General features: G+C 44.1%; 1 protein-coding gene across 1 annotated transcript in view; it reads right to left on the bottom strand.

Annotated features, from left to right (window-relative positions):
- Positions 1 to 1,055: 1,055 nt before the first annotated feature.
- LOC146276583 (ankyrin repeat- and BTB/POZ domain-containing protein 3-A) overlaps positions 1,056 to 19,856 on the bottom strand; it is an 86,375-nt gene continuing 67,574 nt past the window's right edge. Inside the window, exons 3-17 of the mRNA XM_084701950.1 lie at positions 18,856 to 19,060; positions 16,266 to 16,418; positions 15,496 to 15,661; positions 13,823 to 13,912; positions 12,080 to 12,181; positions 11,043 to 11,136; positions 10,168 to 10,303; positions 9,036 to 9,277; positions 8,442 to 8,620; positions 8,062 to 8,167; positions 6,616 to 6,718; positions 6,240 to 6,321; positions 5,473 to 5,541; positions 5,202 to 5,315; positions 1,056 to 5,039 (exon numbers count right to left, since the gene is read on the bottom strand). Of these exons, the coding sequence (XP_084558076.1) occupies positions 4,812 to 5,039; positions 5,202 to 5,315; positions 5,473 to 5,541; positions 6,240 to 6,321; positions 6,616 to 6,718; positions 8,062 to 8,167; positions 8,442 to 8,620; positions 9,036 to 9,277; positions 10,168 to 10,303; positions 11,043 to 11,136; positions 12,080 to 12,181; positions 13,823 to 13,912; positions 15,496 to 15,661; positions 16,266 to 16,418; positions 18,856 to 19,060 (2,069 nt within the window). The 3' untranslated portion in view covers positions 1,056 to 4,811. The remainder of the gene's footprint in view (positions 5,040 to 5,201; positions 5,316 to 5,472; positions 5,542 to 6,239; positions 6,322 to 6,615; positions 6,719 to 8,061; positions 8,168 to 8,441; positions 8,621 to 9,035; positions 9,278 to 10,167; positions 10,304 to 11,042; positions 11,137 to 12,079; positions 12,182 to 13,822; positions 13,913 to 15,495; positions 15,662 to 16,265; positions 16,419 to 18,855; positions 19,061 to 19,856) is intronic.

The following is a 19,856-nucleotide window of genomic DNA, read 5'->3' as shown; positions in this document are numbered from 1 at the left end:
AATATTACCAATACCCGTTTGCGTGGGTATTCATTGAGATGGGTACAATTTTTGTTCGGGTAGCCTACTTTTTACCGAATGGGTTGGGTACTTAGCACTACCCTGTGGCAAGTTGTGCGATGCGACATGAGGGCAAGGGAAGACAGTTGGGTTCAAATACTATGAGGGTCTGGACGTTTTTCCAACGGTGATCACAAGGACTAAAATATGTGTTGATTTTCCATGAGAAGGATACATGTTGACGCCTTTTAATTGTTTTTTAATCTAAGAGACGTTTATCTAAGAGGCGTTTTGACGCAAGAGGTGTTTTAGGCTACTATTTTTTAGAAGGAAGAATGTAATTCGAGTTCTAGAGTCATGATTCTGAGCATTGCAGAAAATCTGTGTAGATTTCTAGATTTTAGTTGGCCTAAAACGAGCATAAAAGATCAGCCAAGATTTTCAATTTCAATTGTAGGATGAACTTGTCTACTGTCATGGCCCCGGGGAGCAAGCGACACAGTGACAGAGGTACACTTTTATCTTCACCTGTTTAAATATTAACCCCAAAGTGGGGTTGTGTGTTATTCACTTCTATATATTTTTTTGTCTAACTTAATTTCATTTACCATTATCAAACCCCTCTTCTGATCATTCTCTACCAGTATGAATATATTTCCTTTCTCTACTCAGACCGTTCCTTGGCCAACGCGCTGCGCAGGGAAAGCTTGCAGCTCGACCGCACCCTGCGCTCCCTGGTTCTCCAGTACCAGCGGGAGCTGGCTGGAGTCTGTGGGGCCCAGCTGGAGCTAAGGAAAACTCTGGACAAGCTGGGGGGTCCACAACGAGCACAGGTTCACCTGGGAAAATCCACCAATGGCCAGACCTCTACCTCTTCCCCAGGGACACTGCAACCTAGGGGCTCGGGGATGGCACACACAAAACCCTGCTGCCCAAACCACATAGTCTGCTCCACGTGTAACCTCCGCCTGCGTCTGGCTGACACTGTGACCCGCCAGTTCACCCCCAGTCTGTGGACCATGTATTGCCGTCCTGTGTCAAAGCATGGGCCGGGGGAGGCCTGTATGGTATACCGGATGCCCAGTTTTGTGGAGCATAGGCATCTTTCTGCCTCAGATAATTCTATTCGCTACCTGCCCTTCATATAAAAGGGGGTTGTTCACACACTGCAATGCTTTGTACAGGAGCTTACAGGACTGGAATGAATTATAATTGGTCGAGTTGAGTTGCACTGTCATCAACTGATGCTGATGGATTTTTTGCATGTCACAGTCTGGGAGCTTGACTCTAAGGAATATCCCTCAACTTCCAGCTGAGAGGAGCTTACACTTTATAGATGAGTATGGGAACCCCTGATTTGTTTTGTCCAAGGTTACCAGGTTGAACAGTTCATCTATACACATCCCCCACCAGAGACAGAGTTGGGTAGTTAAACGGAGATAGAAAAGAAATAGGGGCTACGGAGTTAGGACTCTTTCACAACCCCTAAGAAACACCATTGTTTCTCCAGCAGCCCTGTATTTTCTTCAGTGTGTCTCTAAGCATTCCTTTGGCCATGTGGGGTGGCAGTCATGTTTTTGTCTCTAGACATTTGCACAGTGGTGGACAGGACAGTAAATCGCCTTAGAGCTGGGTCAAGGCCAGGGGAGGCTGGCCCACTGACAAAGTGCCTGTGATGGAGCTCTGATGGAATCTATTGAAATATCCCAAACAGTTGTCAATAGGATTTCAGCTATAAGTGTTTTACACATATTTGAGTAATTGATTTTAGAGGGGAATATATATCAAATAGACCTTATAAGGCAATATAAACTTAAATTAAAGTACTTTATACTTATTTTTTTACGTAGAGTACCATATAGACTCACATGACAGTGGGGAGGGGAAAGATGAACATGAGTAGCGGTTAAACTGTGATCATTTTATTGGCTGTACAGAAATGCATGTCATGGAACAATTGCACCGTAGCACGAGTGTAACATTCTTTCCTTGCAGTTATACTCAACCACATCCCTGATATTCACCCCATGTATAATTAATATTCATATATATATATATATTTATATTTTTTTGTACAATATACATGTTTTGTATTGAAGAAAAATAACAAAAACTAATGAGCAAATAGCCTTTGGATTCCAAATCTAGTAAATGTAACCCCATGCATGTTTCATCTGGATTTACTGTAAGAGAGATGTTTTGTCATAGTTTGTTATCAACAACAAGATTTGCAGGCAAAGTAAATGTTTGGAAAAATGAACAGACAAGCCATTTTTTATCAGACAAAGCTGGTGTACAATATACATCTCAGACAACGTCAAACTAAATTTGTCATGCTTGCCTTGCATTTGCTGTAGCTCACAGGCATAGTTTTTGCTTCGGTGGGGGGCTCACAAATGAACAGTCTAACACTCACACAAACAACGCATGGTACATTCATGATCCTCCATTAGTCCATGGTCAGATATTGTCATCAGTTGAATATTTCGCTTTTAAATGACCAAGCAAGGGAAATTGTGAAAGCTTGAAGTAAACTGTTTGTGTACAAGGTAGACAGGGCATGTGACGTACCCCTGACCGTAGTTTACACTTACAAGTTTATTTAAATCCATTTTGTAGAAATGGCTAGCTAAACTAAGGATTTTAAATCCAAATTTGACATATGTGTCCTAACTTGCATTTTAATAGCAGCCTTTTAATAACTGCATTCTCACAGTTACTGGAAATAATTTGATAACAAATATGGTGCTCAGTTATAGTAGTACATGATCTATTTTCTTAGGGCTATGGAAACCAAATGTACTATAATACGACTACTGTCTCAATCTGAAGCATGTACATTTTTATAATCTTTTTCACTTTTGTAAAACAAAATAGCTGTGGAAAATAAAACGTACAATGCTATTTGTGGTAAGAAAATAAAGTTATAATATCATTTCAGTTTTTTGTCATTATTTACACATAACTTTGCTCATATTTTTGTCTGTTATTTATCTATATTGACCTTTTAGCCAAAAGTTTTTTTTCCTAAAGTCCATTTAGAATTTTTGCTACTCACATTGCTCAACTCAAAACCATGAGAGCATACTGTTGAAGAAAAACTAAATTATGTTTACATTTCAGACATTTGGGCAGATTACATTGGACTATGTAATTTTACAGCAAAAAGAAAAAAAAAAAAGTATAATTAAAGTAATTGGCTTACTGTACATGAACATTACATGACAAGCTAGGAATAGTCAACAGATTTCTCAATATCTACTTTGAGTTCACTATCTGTGGTCATGGCCATAGACACATTTTTTTTTGGACTAAAGCTAACTTGAGGGAATGCCTAAGACCTACCATATCCCTTCTTACTTTGATTATTTGGTACGCAACAATAACCACACAGCTGAAATGGGAAAGATCTTATGCTAGAAATTCTACCTCTCTGGCTGAGATGAACAACCTATGGTTCCCTACCAATCAGTATGACTTTAAAACAACAACAACATTCTGTAGGCCTACTGACAGACACAGAAAAAAATCGAAAGGATTCATACATTTAACATGCAACTTTGCATCAACTGAATCATACAGTTTGAACGACGGCTGTGGTTGTAGCACATCCAAAGAGTGTTTCTGTTAGCCAAGCATGACGGGATGACGGAATATACTATACATTGGTTTACAGACAGTACGACTGAAACAATTCACTTGCATGACGTATTTACACACGGCTTCTAAGATGTACAGAGAGGCCATTCTAAGTTCCAATCACTGTAATCCATAAGTCTGTTGTTTGCAATCAAGAGAGCATTAGTCAGGGCAAATTTGCACTCCCTCCCAAAGTAGTCTGCGAAGGGAAATCCATTCCCAAAAAAGCAACATTAGGACAGCACGGCTTAGAAGTTGTCATGCAAAGACGTAGTTCATAAATAGAGCACAAGGTAATTCCGAGTTGAACATCCATGTTTGGAGCATAAACCCATACTGATTGTAGGAGCAGACAGAGTACATGTTTAAAGAGCAGTATCGGTTGGTAATGGAAGGTTCTTTGATTGATTTAGCCAAAGCACATAGCTGAGGACACAGTGAAATTATGTCCAGCACACAAAGGAGAATAAATTGGCAAAAATGTTCATAGTCCCCAAATCTCTGTCATTGCTACTTTCAGACTGTAAATGGTTGGTTAAGTTAAAGGTGATGCTTTGGCAATTTACTTTTCACTCTATATGTCACTGTTTTTTGTGAAGTCCTAGAAAAGCATATTGTGTACAGTACGTATATTAACTTGCAGAAACCTTGTAGTCAGGCTTGCAGGAATTAGACACTGAATGACATTTTACATTTATCCAATTGGTCTCTTCCAATGTATCCCACGTGAAATACACCCATGTGTTTCATAAGCATGGGCCAGTATCAAGCATACTTCCTTGTATCCCTCTTGTGGTGCCCTAAGACCTTGCGGTTATGTGAGAGGAGTGCTACAACAACAACTTGAAAGCACGTTGCTACGCCATCCCCGGGCAAGTGAACTGAATGTGGCGCTGCAGTGAAGACCTTGTCGCTCGGACCTGTCACGTCACATGACCCAACAGCGCTCCCTACGACAGTCAGCTGGATGAACTGGCGCTGAACTTAGGTTGTCATAGTTACTGGGTTTGCGAGGGGAAAATGTACAACCCTGTCGACATGGCACTCAGCAGATCCCCTTTCTGCGAGGGGGACGGGGGGGGCGCGGCAATCAACTTGTTGGGGGGTGGTGGTGGATGTTGAAGTAACATTGCTGGGATGTTGCTGCTGATGCCGCTGGGATTCCAGAGCGGTCAGACGACAGAGCCCTTGGAGGAGGAGAGATGAATGGAGTGGATGCGGACGGCCAGTGTTTTCTCCAGGTCTTGGAGGATGTCCAAGCTGGGACAGGGGCTGGAGGCCGGGCTCTCTGCAGGGGGCTCGTACAGCAGCTGCTTGAAGCCTTCCAGTTCAATCAACAGTACCATGTTCTTCAGGAAATAGCCCTCGATAAAGGCCGCAAGCTCGCTGGCACCCAGGAACTAAAATATGCCAACACAATGATTAAATATGCCACATTAAATATGTTTAAATATGGATATGGACAAAATGCTTTCGTTGGTGTTTACTGAATATGACTGTTTTCATATAACTTGACTATGATTTGTCCAAAGCATTTCTAAATGCAGTCAAACATCACTAACCTTAGTATGTTTGTAGATGTCCACGCATGTTTCTGTGGTGATGTTCTTGGAGCATATTATCTCACAGTGTCGCTGAAGGGCCTCAAGTTGGAAGAATTTTGCTGCAGACAACAGCTATAAAATAGGCAGAGTACCCACACACACACGCGAGCACACACACACGAGCACACACACACACACACACACACACACACACAGATGCAAGTTTAAGGGGAGAATGACTAGAAAACTATCTATGCTTTAAAAATATTTATTTTAATTTGTCTCTTACCTCCATAATCTCTGTGTTCCTTATATGCAAGGACTCAGTGCCTCCACAATATAGATACTGCATGACCAACTGTAACAAACAGCAGTACGAATATTACTCTCTTATATCTATACTCAATACATACATATGCAGTATCGTGGAAATTAAGGGTGCTGAGGGTGCTGCAAATCGCAGCAGTATATTTTATCTATGTTATTAGTTAAGTGTCTATATGCGCAATCATTCTTGCCAAGCCCAATTCTGTTAAGTCTGTTAAGCAATTGTTGGAAAAATTGAAGATGTAACACATTTATCCTGTATAAGAATGACTGTGTTCAGCATTCCTTGTGTGTAGGGAGAGGCCATAAAAGATGTCTGGCCTTATCTGTGTTGGGTGAATCATGTGGTCAAGCTTACAGGGGTCAAAAGGCACACACACGCACACACTCAAACACACACGCACACACGCGCACCAGGTCTACGCAAGGAGCCAATGAAGAGGAGCCATGGAACATTTGCATGCCTTTGTCTTAACCAATGACTGTAAAAAGTGGGGATGCTTAAATAGCTAGCTAGCACAACATGCTAGCAGACAAACTTGTACCACAATGGCGTGTGATGTTTTTGTCTCCTTGTGGGCCGGTGGCAGGCAATGAACTTTCTTAAACTTGTTCACCGACTGACTGTGCAATGCTTGATAGATTAATATTTCTGACAGTAATGTACATTGTACATGATCCATACAACATGACTGCTCTGTTCAGGAGAATCATAAATCTGTTACTTACATGAAATATGTTGTACTTGACGTGACTGATCTCAATGCAGGTGTTCTCAGCCGCAGGTCGGTTTTGGAGCAGGGACTTAAACCTGGAGGAGCGTGGAAATAGATATCACAGATCATAGATACTCACACATCATACGTCTGTTGAAGAATAATCACTATGATAAAGAAACCCATTGATAAACTTGTAACCTTTTAATCACCTGTGTTAAACCATGTATATAACCGATAACCTGTTAATAACCTGTGTTAAACCATGTATATAACCGATTGCTTAAACTACTTAACTGCTCTGACATGGTTTACGGTTGAAATTCCACAATTTATACCCTTGGGGATGAATAAAATACCGATCAATCTATTTAGAAACGGCAGCTTACCTGGCTGAAGCGGTGAACAGTAGAACTTTGTGTGCATAAAAAGGTTTTCCCTCCACGAGGAACGTCACATCAGACATATCTTTGTTGTTGAGGAAGTGAGGATCTAAAAGATACACCGTACACCAAGTTACAGCCATAACACTATATTATTATCAACTTATCTCTTTTCAAAGAAAGTCTCTACATATACTTTAAATACAAGGCTGGCTGGGGAAAGGGAGTGAAATGTAGTGATGCTAGGTTGTGAAAGCATATGATTTGTCTAATGTCATAACAGCATGCGGTATGAAAGTATCTCATCAGACTCAAAGTGCCTCAGGGCCATTCAGCATTTTGTTTTCAATCATTTTATCAAATGGAATGTCTTTCTTCTTTCACAACTATTCCAAAATGCTGTTGATTTCTAATTTAACTATCATGGAACCTTATAGCTTTTCATCCATTATTGATGTCTCTTGAGACACCTCTGCCAGGAAAAACTGTTGAAATGGAATCCAGAATTTAATTTGGAGAAAGAAAAAAAAAAGCCATAACGATTTTCTAAGTATTTAATAAAAAGAAATCAATGGTGAGAAATGTACTCAAATAGTGTTAGATATGTACATTGACTCTAGATGGTGCTATTGGTTCATTCACTTGTTCTTAAAAATTATTTACAGAGAAAAACATTTTTGACTGGATCACAACAGTCCAAATTCAAATCCAAATCATTTTCAACCCTACAGTAGGTTTGATGGAGGTAACCTCTAATCTCTCTATCATCTCTTTCAACCAAAAATTGACAGATTTCATTGGAATCAGTTCACCAGCATCCCAGACTCAGTGACTGCAGCCTCCTACATTCCTCCCAGCCTCATCCCCGGTCCCCTTCCCTGTCCTCTCCCTCTCTCCCACACCGTCATCCTCCCCCACACTCCTCCCTCACCATCCTCCCCTGTCCTCTCCCTCTCTCCCCCACCGTCATCCTCCCCCACACTCCTCCCTCACCATCCTCCCCTGTCCTCTCCCTCTCTCCCCCACCGTCATCCTCCCCCAAACTCCTCCCTCACCATCCTCCCCTGTCCTCTCCCTCTCTCCCACACCGTCATCCTCCCCCAAACTCCTCCCTCACCATCCTCCCCTGTCCTCTCCCTCTCTCCCACACCGTCATCCTCCCCCAAACTCCTCCCTCACCATCCTCCCCTGTCCTCTCCCTCTCTCCCACACCGTCATCCTCCCCCAAACTCCTCCCTCACCATCCTCCCCTGTCCTCTCCCTCTCTCCCACACCGTCATCCTCCCCCACACTCCTCCCTCACCATCCTCCCCTGTCCTCTCCCTCTCTCCCCCACCCTTCTCCACCGTCATTCTCCCCCACACTACTCCCTCACCATCCTCCCCAGTCCTCTCCCTCTCTCACCCACCGGCATTCTCCCCCATTCTCCTCCTCTATCATCCCCCCACCCACCAAGACGTGAGGTCTGCTTCCTCTTGAGCTCTGTCAGCTTGGGGATGGGGAAAGGCCCGTAACACTGGGTGAAGATCACAGACAGCTGCTGGCTGATCACCTCATTCTGCAGGACAAACACAAGACGTCAGTATAAAAACCAGCAATAGGAATTAACGTTGTGGGTGTGTGTGGGTGTGCGTGGGTGTGTGTTAATATGAGTAAGTGTTAGTGCGAAGGTGCACAAACACGGTGTGTTTGCACGTGTCTGTGTGTGCGTGTGTTTGTGTGCATGTGACTGTGTACGTGCGCATGTGTGTGTGTGTATGTGTGTGTCTGGGTACGTGTGTGCGTATGCATGTGTCTGGGTACGTGCGTGTGTGTGCACGTGTGTGTGTGACCTTGCTGGCTCGGAGGATCTGGAACATGAGTGGCAGGCCGTGCGTGATCAGCTCCTCGGTGTACTCGTCCTCCTGGATGCAGCTGAAGTCCTTGAGCAGGCCCTGGATCAGCGGGCGACGGTGCTGCAGGAAGCAGGTGCGGAGAGACTCCAGCCAGGTGTGCAGGGTCCAGGGGACACCTGGGAACACCACACACAACCATCAATAAGTAAAGACAGTCCATTACAGTAAGATGTTCAAAGCCAACCTGTTGCAGAAAGGCCAACAATGCAATGGAATGGCTTCAGCACTGACTATGTCTGCCTTGGCCTTGGATGCTAATATTTAGGTATGGAGTACAACTTAAGGTGCCTTTAGGATCTGTGTACTAATCAGGACATAGATGTACATGTATATGGTGTTTTCTGTACAGTTTGGCCTTAATATCAACACTTTAAGACAACTATAGATGTTGAACGATGACTGAGATGATGAGACAAACGTGTGCCGGACAGATACGAGCATGAGCACAGCTCCCGGACAGGACAGGAGAGCAGGCGGCGTGGGACAGAGAGAGACGACGTTGTCGTTAACGTGTTAGCTCGTAGCTCTGACCTAAGCTGCGGATGTCTATGGTGATGTCCACATGGCCGTGCTCTGCGCTATGGTACATGGCCTCTCTCAGGGCCCTCAGTTTGGCCTTTCCTGTTCGCTGGAGGGTCCCGTCCACGGCCGGGGGAGCCGGACAGGCCCTCTTCTCCCCCCCCGGCTCCGAGCCCTCAGCCAGAATCTCCTCCAGGGAGAGGACGTCGCCCTTCTCCTTCTCTGCCTGAGACAGAAGCCTCCGGAACACGTTCCTGAACAAATGGAACAGAGGGATGGGATTAGGTATTAAAGAGAAAAACATTGATAACATACTCAATAATGGACCTTAGCCCAGTCAACTAGATATTTTCAAACGGGTTTTCAAACAACCATTACTGAATACCACATTCTTTCTTACATACTTGTAAGAAAGAATGTGGTTCTTTCTCTCTTTCTTACATACGTGTTTCTTGTTCTAATAAGCTCTGTGATTAAGTTAAGTGATATGCAACCTCACATGCTATTTGAAGGCTTGTTTGATCTATGAGTCTGCAAGTCACAAACAAGCAACGAGGACGCAGGCAATTCATTATTTTATTGGGGTCTGAGAGACGAATTGCGCATTCAATTACACTTGATCCCCCCCCAAAAACGGTAATTCAGAATGATAAACCCTTCTTGAGAGCCGTACTGGAGCCCATGCAGCCGGGGGCTTCTTTATGAGTGAAGCGGCTGGTGTGGCATCCCTCTAAAATGCTGCAGTGTGCTCTTCGTGTAATTGATTGTGTTCATAAGGCAGCTATGGTGTTGGCTTTCCCTCTTTTCCCTCTGATGGAGCTCTGTGCTTTGAATCTTAATGAGGTTTTCACACTGCTGTGCTGCGCTCTGGGACAGGCACCAGACAAGGGAGACACCCGGTGGAATTCTAGAGCTTATTACACTGAGGGACACTCGCGGGGATACTCCACAATGGAACTGAGAGTCGATTGTGTTCTTTTGGAAGAGCAAGGGAGGTGGACAGGAAATGTGTTCTCATTGTGTTTTTAACTGTGTGAATTGCCATTTCAAGTAGCAGATTCAAGGTGTAAGTGTGCATGTAAGAGGGTGGGTCGGTTCGTATGTGAGGTTGTGGGATGTTTGCGTGTGGTGTGTGGTGTGTTACCTGTGCCCATGTGCTGCTGCCAGGCTAAAGGAGTTCATATCTCCCAGGGGAGCTGAGGAGATACCGTTTCTACACATGGTCCCGATCATGGGGTCGGCACCTCTCTCCAACAGGAGACTAACCAGCTCAAAGTTTCCTGTCGAGGGAACACCCAACATGTCACCATTGCAATGCATACTTTAAACCCATCCACAAAGACATTATGCAGTAATAGAGCACTCTGTTCACAAAATGGCTTGCCCTTCCTTTCAAAAAAAGTGGTGCAATGATGTACCTCATCATGAATCATCAAAAATGTGTTTTTCACATTCTATGAAGTAAGTTTAGGGCCGTGTTAGCAGCTGGGGTTAATTGACCGGAATGACTAAAAGCAATGAGGTATATACAAGTTTCTAATGGAATGAATAGAATGAGTCACAACTGAACGCTGCTTTAAGAACAACACAAACAAGCTGGAGTGCATCACATTGTCTCTGCAAGAATGGCCTCTGCAGCATTACCTCAGCATTACTCAATTAGCCCTAATATTCATATTCATAACCTATAGATCTTTGCTTAAACCGACAGCTGCCATGGCAACCCATCTGCCTATGTTCTGCCAGGGTCATGACGTGTGAAAGACTGGGATTCAACAACTTAGTGCAACAGTGCTCCAACCAAACATGAATGCACATTGAATTCTATACCGTCCATACAAAGTCTCAACTCCAAATACTGTACGTGAGTATTACAAGCAAAGAGAGCTTAGTAGTGATACTCTATCCTTAATCTAAACACTCTTCAAACATTATTTTCATGTCCCGTGTTTTAAGGGATGAAGGTGCATGCCCTTTGTAAGAACAATAAAGCTCAGTCCTGTCGTGGTGGAGATGTACCTGCAGCAGCGGCCAGCTGCAGAGGAGTCTCAGTGTAGTTATCTGTTCCATCCTGCAGGGCCCCCTCCACACCGGCTCTGTTGTCCAGCAGCAGCTGTGGAAGGGAGGAATGGAAGGCATGAAGGAAGGAGAGAGATGGAAGGGAGGGAAGGAGGGGTGGAGGGAGGGAGGGAGGGGTGGAGGGAGGGGCAGAAGGAAGGTGTAAGGGTGGACATCAAGAGGATAAGTGGAAAGAAAGTCGGGCAAAAGAAACACACCGTACCGACCGAATCTCAACAATGCTTACCTCACTAGGATTTCTAACCTTCTTAATTCTAATCTAGTCCTAGAACTTCTGTTTCTCTAAAACCTCCCCCTGCTCCATATTCAAATCTAGCTCCATGTTTTGGCTAGACTTCTAACTCCACTGAAGTTGAGGCTGTTATAAAAATGTTTTGTTGAGAAGCCTGAAGTTAGCTACCATTTCCCTTGGAGATGAACTACAAAGGAGCCAACACACTGTCGATGGGAAGGATGTCCTTGATAAACTCTGCTTTATTACAGCGCTTTGGGTAAATAATTAAGCAGAACTTGCGTGGTAGAGGTTCCTAATCCACCTCGGAGCCAAAAGCAGTTTGTAATTTTTACAGCCTAGTAAATAAACTCTGTAAATGTAGAGGACATTGGTGAGAAGTCCACTGAGGCTGTGCATCCCTTGAGCTGATCATTTGTCTGTGTGTGCCTGATGATGCTTCTCCCACTTCGGTTGAGTTTTTATTAGAATCGTTTGGTTTACAGTTTGAACTAGACTTTCCAATATCTCAACTGAATACGTTTAGACAGCGTCTTGCTCCTCTCAATGTCAGCGTCAAACATTTACAATAATTTCAAAGAAAACGTGAATATTTTGTAATATAAGTTGATGGTATCTAGCTGTTATTATTGTGTTTTATCACGATAATAACCATTTACTTGCACACAGGTAAGGGCTGAGGGACACAGATCATGGGTTACAGGGTCTCAAAGGGTCAAGGGTTACAGGTCAAAAACGTCACTACCTGGACGACAGGGACGTGTCCGTGTAACACGGCGAAAGTGAGAGGCGTCCCCTGGCGCGTTTCGGGATAAACTGAGGGGTGCTTGTTTACTGTGCTGGGCACCTGGGAAGTCATAGGCGGAGTTCAGGGAGACAGATACACAGCCATTAACATTCTCAGCTCAGGAAGCAAGGGGGAGGAAGAAGAAGAAGTGGAGGGTCAAAAAAAAGGAATATTGAATAAAAGGGAGGAGGAGGCCTGAGGCCGACGGCCATTTCTCCTTGAGGTTTCAAGTTGTGAAACATGGCTTTTGTTCACAACTGAGCTCCTATCATCTCATTCATTTAGTCATTTAGCATTTAGCAGACGCTCTTAGCCAGAGTGATCCATTCATACTCCTGGTCTCCACATATGGAGTCTTATACACACCTTTCTGCCTAGCCAGTGCCCTAACTGCAGTCTGAAACGGTTCCCTTGCTGCCAGCTCTGAATGGTGTTTTATTTAAGGGGGAGGCAGTCTGTGAAGAACATATAATTGGCGATGACTGTGCAAACACTGTGGAAATGACCAGTGGTGACTCAGGAGGAAATGAACAATAGCTGAGGGAAACAAACTACTTCTAGCCTCACTGTGCAATGTTACAACTAGTTCTGGTAGTCTGCATGGGTCAAGATCACTTGACATATTGTAAATTCTTGCCACAACAGGCTTTTAGAAGGAGCTGTGAATTACACTTTATTAATCCCCAGACGGGGACATTCATATCATCAAAAGCCTTATAAAATGTCACACAAGTTTTAGTATGCAATATTGCAATGACAACCATGTTGAAACCTGGTCTTAAATTGGTAATCTTTTCTTAGAAATATGAGTTAAATGACTATGACTTTTGTGTAACCATCTGGTACTTTGCACATGATGAGGCAGCATGTTCATTCTACATCCTATCCTATTACATCACAGCCAATGGGAGCGAGTCGGACAGTCACGAGCCATTCAACACAACCACATTAACATAAAACACCCCAGGACCTACTGAATGGTGTACTTAAGTGTACATGCTTCATGTATGAGACGTGTGGTGGTGACAAACACTGAGTGCATCTCATAATATACTTAAGTAGTTACAAAAGGTTACATGGATTAGATACTATCCTAGACATCTTTCTTTTGAAATGTACATCTTAAGCCACCTTTAGGGATTGTCAACACCCACTTTAGATGCACTTCATGTAACAAGCCACTAGTTCAACAGAAAAGCATGCCAAAGGGCAGGTCAGAAGATGAGAGATGAAGGACAGGGATAACAAATGATATCACAGCACAACATATCACAGTACAGCTCAGCACAGTATAGTACAGCACCACATATCACAGTACAGCTCAGCACAGTATAGTACAGCACCACATATCACAGTACAGCACAGTATAGTACAGCACAACATATCACAGTACAGCACAGTGAAGTACAGCACAACATGTCACAGCACAGTGCAGTATAGTACAGCACAACATATCACAGCACAGCACAGTATAGTACAGCACAACATGTCACAGCACAGCACAGTATAGTACAGCACAACATGTCACAGTAAAGCACAGCACAGTATAGTACAGCACAACATGTCACACAGTACAGCACAGCAAAGCACAACACAGGATTTGCAACTTGTATTGACAGTCCAACTACACTGGAACACAAAAATGACTGAGACAGAAAGGCAGAAGTGATATTGCCTCTGAGAAGGTCCATGGACACTGACCTCACTGTTGATGTCCGCCCCAGCGTCCAGCAACATCTGGACCATGGCCTCGTCTCCACGCACACAGGCATACATTAGCGGAGTCATGCCCTAGAGGAGAAAGAGGGAACAGGGGAGAGGGACGAAGAGAAATGGGGGAGGGAAGAGGAGAGAGGGGGGAGAGGGAAGGAAGGGAGGAGGAGAGAGGGGGGAGAGGGGGGAGAGAGGGAGAAGGAGAGAGGGGGGAGAGAGAGGAGAGAGGGAGAGAGGGAGAAGGAGAGAGGGGGAGAGGGAGAGAGGGGAGAGGGGGGAGAGGGAAGAGAGGGAGGAGGAGAGAGGGGGAGAGGGAGAGGGAGAGGAGGGAGAGGGAAGAGAGGGAGACGGAGTGGGGGGAGAGAGGAGAGAGGGGAGAGGGGGGAGAGGGAAGAGAGGGAGAAGGAGAGAGGGGGTAGGGGGGAGAATGAAGAGGAGAGAGGGGGGAGAGGGAAGAAAGGGAGGAGAAGAGAGGGGTAGGGAGGAAGACAGAGGAGGGGATAGGGGAGAGATGGGAGAGAGAGGAAAGAGAAGGGGGAGTAAGAGGGGGAGAGAGGAGGGAGAAAGGGGTGCGTAGATATATTTATTTATTTATTAACATTAAACACAAAAAAACATAACAGCATAATATATCATTTAATGCACTGTATATGAGACACAGCTGTACAGGAGCTAGACGTTTGGTTCAAACCGAATCCTAATTAGAGGTGTGGGGTCTCTGTACAAGCTTTGTTACCAGACTTGCCGAAAACAAATCTAAGTGTTCCATGGCATTGACTAATAAACCATTGAGATGACAATCTCAGATCTACGACAGAATCTCACACACTGAGACAATTGTAGACAGCTGAAGGGAAATGGAGGACTCCTGATGAACTGATCTTTTTCAGTGATGGCACATCACTGCTGCCTTTTTCCCTGGACCACTTATCTTGTTTCACAAGAAAACACAATTGCAAACATCCTCCCTTGCAATCACATCTTGAAATCTAACATGACTTGAAGAAGTAAATCAATGCCAATGGCAATGGTGTGTAATGGCATCCATTAGTCACATTCAGTGGTAGCCACACTCTATCGAACACATGCAGCTTGGAAGTACATGTTTCCAATCCTTGCTTATGGAGGAGAAAAATAACCTTCTAGAGAAATCTAGAGAAGAACACTCAAATACAGGTTTCCATTAGAAACATCTGTGATAAGGGGGGCTTTATACAAACAGGCTTATTCCAATCTTGAAGATCTACTGTCTGTTTTATCAAGCAAATGCCAAGGCACCCTCCAGACTTGCTTGATTAGACAGGAAAAAGCCTGTGTGTGGACCGTGGACAATCTGATTGCACATAAGCTGCCACACTGCGGCGCATCAATAGATGGTTTTTCCATTGACTGGGCGAGAGCCAAAGCCCCTGGTAACATGAAGACTGAAGGGCCGGGCTGATCGATGACCCTTTCAGCTCAAGCAGCTCACGACGCGTGTGGTGATGCCTACAAACAGGCACTACACGCTGCCGTGTGGCTACAGGTAAACACCAAAATGATTTTGCGTTTGGAATGAGAGGAGGTAGCGTCTTTTCTAGAGCAGGGATAACACAGCGGGGGCGGAGGGGGGGGGGGGGGGGGGGGGGGGAGAACATCCGGTGAGTGAGTGCTGATCAGACCTGCTCGCTCATGCTGTTGATCCCATCAGGCCCCAGCAGGTTGACTGCCTGCTTGACCAGGTCAGTCCGGCCACAGTTGAGCATCCGGAAGCCGAGGTCCTGGAGGAACTTGGCCTCGGTGGACACGGCGTCCAGCTTCCTGGTGGCACAGAAACAGTCGTCGGCCCTGGAATAAAAGGGAGGGAGGCAAAAGAGATCCAGAGAGAGGGTTAGAGAGAGGGCGAGAGAGTGGGAAAGAGGGATAGAGAGAGGAAGAAAGAAAGATAGACAGTTAGAGAGAGAGAGAGTGAGTAAGAGGAAGAGCGAGAGAGAGAGAGTGAGTAAGAGAGAGAGAGAGAGAGAGAGAGAGAGAGAGAGAGAGATTGGGAAATTGAACCAGATCAATTTTGAACAATTTTGTCTATAAGTATACATTCAAGCTACTTGTAGCTGTTGCCATGGTAAAGCAAAACAGCTAAAAATTCCCTTTGACAACTCTCATCACAAACAAGCACTTTTTTTTCTTTTCTTTTTTTGTCCTTTTTTTTCCTCTCATTTCTCCGGGAGTTTAGATGGCTGAGTAGTTAAGCAGTCGGGCTATGAATCAGAAGGTTGTTGGTTCGATTACCGGCCGTGCCAAATGACGTTGTGTCCTTGGGCAAGGCACTTCACCCTACTTGCCTCGGAGAGAATGTCCATGTACTTACTGTAAGTCGCTCATTTAGCGTCTGCTAAATTACTAAATGTCTATGTACCTTTGGTTTGATCGACAAATGAGTAATATGCCATACTTGAGCTGTCTGGGCTCGCAGTCCACCCCCGGCAGCAGCAGCCTAGCGGCTTGCCTCACGTCGTCGCTGTCCACAGAGAAGCTGCGACGATGATCTGTGTGGGCCACTGCTACCCGGATCCACTCCATCAGCGGTGGCAATACCAGGAAGGGCCTGCAGGGGGACACAGTATTCAGCCCTCCCAAATTGTGTCCACTCAACTCATCGAGCTGGCAGAAGAAGATGCACTTTCTCACTCCTGTCCATGCTTACTATTCACTCTGCAAGCAGATCAGTTTGATCAAGAATTGTCTCAAGAGAACCACGGGTATACACACTTTATGTTTCCTGAAAATGTCCTTGTTTTTTTGTCAAAAAACTTCCAAACATTCCTTTTTAGATCATTTAGACATAAAATAGGCTGCAATGTTATGGGAAGAACCTCAATTATCATCCAGCAATAAACCATTACTATCTGACATTTAATATTCATATTTTTCAATTTCTGCCCGTACGTTCACTAATTACACATTATGTAAATTCCTAAAACACCCATCTGTTGCCCGCAATGTTGACTCTCTCCAACTCCCTGTCTCCCTGCTTCTTGTTTGAGAAGATATACAAAACAGCAATTTGTGATTATTTACAGTCACATCTGCCTTCTCACCCTGTCAGAGAGAAGAATCGTCTGCCTGCCTTTGTCTGTTCAGTGACAGGGAAACGCTCAAATCTCCAAGCTATCAACATTAGACACTACAGGGAAGGCAGAATGAGGATTTAAATGAACCAGGCAGAGAGATGAAAGCAGGCTTTTTCATGTCATAGGTCCTCTCGTTACAGCTGCTCGTGTATGGTTATGGAGATAAAACTCATCATTAAAGCTGGGCAGCTGAGGGAATGTTCATTCAATCTGGAAAGCTTCTTGGTATCAGTTTAAAGCTCAATCTCAGGAAAATGACTTGATTAAATATAAAATGTGTTGCAAAATTAAGGGGCCTTCAAAAATGCAATTTTACATCAATATAACTTTCAAGAAAGTAGAAAGAAATATTGTATTAGATGAAAAAAGACACCTAAAATAGTCTTTAATTGAATATGTGGGCCAATAAATTGGATACATTATAAACAAAATGAAGATTCCCTGAGGTGAATGCAACTGTACAGTATATTGAGGAAACAGAGTGCTGTTTCCAGGAGTTTTGTCAAGTTTCCAAACTCTTATGTGGAAAGTTTGTAATTCATCAAGACAACAAGACAACTCATTGTACCCCTCAGATATCAGTGCTGTGTTTAACTGGCCTACTTATTTTTTTTTAGGGCAGCACCATTTTGCACAGCAATCGACTAAGCCGTAGACCTAGATCACACACCCTAGACACTTACTACCGATGACACACTGCCAAGAATTTCAGCTCAAAAAGTAATACAAATATAGAAAATGAAACTGCAAGGCTTTCTCAGAAGCTGGCTGAATCATTTGACACTCCCAACCTCCCTTTTCCTAAGAGTGTATGCTTAAACTGAAGAATGCTATTCCAAAGACATTTCTCATTCATCCTTGTCTGGACTAGAGAGAAGTAAGGAGATGGAGGAGGCCCAGCAAAGAAGGAAAACATTGCTGGTTAGTGTTATTCCTTGGCATAGCCAGTGACAACCAACACAAAGATCTGGTAGCAGAGAAATCCCATTCCTAGAATATCTTTGTTTAAAACTACTTTAATAGTACCTTCATAGACTTAAGAATCACATTCAAAAATGTATATTATAGGTTATTCATATTACACTAAAATAAACCTTATTTTCTGACCTTAAATACACAAAATATTCTTATACTTAGTATGTAAATATTGCCCTATTACAGTTCTGTGGAGGCTTTGGTAAGGCTTCCAAATGAACAAACTTCCCCCAAAAACTAAAATATTCTCACATTCAACCCCCCCCCTTCTCTCTCTCTCTCTCTCTCTCTCTCTCTCTCTCTCTCTCTCTCTCTCTCTCTCTCTCTCTCTCTCTCTCTCTCTCTCTCTCTCGCTCTCTCTCTCTCACTCTCTCTTTTTCTCCCCCCCTCTCTCTCTCTCTCTCTCTCTCTTCCTCTTTCTCAGCTTAGCTTCAGCCTTGACGCAGAATGCTAAACAGAGCATCTGTTCTCCAGGGACCTGCAAGCTTGCTGACGCATCATTCTGCCTGACATTCGTCACTCTCCCTGGGGTCTTCAAAAGGCCGTTTGAACTCTTCTGAGAGGGACTTTAGACGTATGTCCATCCTACCCCATTCCCCCATGTCCATCCATCTAAAGAAATGACAAGCAGATGTGCCAGTGACGATCCTCTAACAATCCATCAGAAGCACTTCCTGTCTTCTGCAGAAGTACAGTAACTTCTGATTGGTTGGTTAGAGCTTTACCTATATACCTATATGTCATCCGTCAACCTGGATCGTATGAAAGATTTTGTAGTGTTGAGGTGTAGTGTTGAGTTTGTAGTGTTGAGGTGTCTGCACTCACACACACACATCCCAGAGGACTGAAGCCCATTCCCCAAGCCTTCCTCTGGATATGTAACCCACCATTCAGCGAGGGACGCATTCCAGAGTGGGAGGTTCCTGATTCACTCACCTCTCTGTCTGCAAGGTGACCTTGGAGGGTTCCACGTTAGGGTTTTCCCACTCCATCTGGGGACAGTGCATGAAGTAGCAGAGTGTGTAGAGGGCCTCGGGTTCCCAGTGGACCGAGTTGTTCTTCTGGTGGACAGGCGTTCCATTGCTGGGGTTCTTGATGTGAAGAGGCTGGAGGTGGTGCATGGCCCGTGATACCAGATCACCTAGAACAAGGGGGAATGGGAACAGGTATTACGAGGAGCTCTGGTGCTCGTATCTACAGAACATATACATGTAGGGTCTGGTTCCTCACTGGATGGCCTGGCGTTTTGTATGAGATTTGGAAGTATGTTTCGATGCTATGAGGCTTGAAGCCCTCACATAGTTTCAATGGCCTGTTCTTTAGTGTTCTATTTAGTTCTATTGTGTTCTATTCTATAAGTTAACAGGTACTTTAGAGTTGATTTGTTAATGCTAAAGTGAAGCCATTGTTTGTCTCATAGACACACAGAGATTTGAGGGCCTCAACAATTTATTTTTATAATAGAGTTGCGCTCCCTCATTCAAACAGCTCTCTCTGTCACACACCTTATGACTCACAATAGTATTACTCATTCACACACCCACACAATCCCCTGAGTCTGGTACATGACTGGATCTAGTAAAAGCCCACTATCGTATTCTTTACTTATAGTATAATTGTGCTTTAAGCCTGCTTGGATTGCATTTACCATGAGCATGAGAGTAAAGACAGGATGAAGAGACGACGTACAATGTCGATCATGCAAAAACAGAAGAAGAGTGAAATTCTGCCTCTTCAATACTACATCATTTCCATGAATATACCTCAGGGCAATATAGAGCAGGGCATCTTAAAGTGCAGCATGGTTATTCCTTTGTCCAACCATAGGCAGCTTCTTAGAGGTTTATTGATGGGGTCATTAGCGATAGATTGTAGTATAATAGCGCCGTTATGAGAGTGAAAATGCTGCAGTCTGGACCCGCTGAAGCCTTTCCAGA

The sequence above is a fragment of the Hypomesus nipponensis genome, chromosome 7 (assembly GCF_054491055.1).
Source record: "Hypomesus nipponensis isolate SF chromosome 7, ASM5449105v1, whole genome shotgun sequence".
Taxonomy (NCBI): domain Eukaryota; kingdom Metazoa; phylum Chordata; class Actinopteri; order Osmeriformes; family Osmeridae; genus Hypomesus; species Hypomesus nipponensis.
Note: the sequence above shows the minus strand (reverse complement) of the source record. Positions and strands in the feature narration are given on the sequence as shown.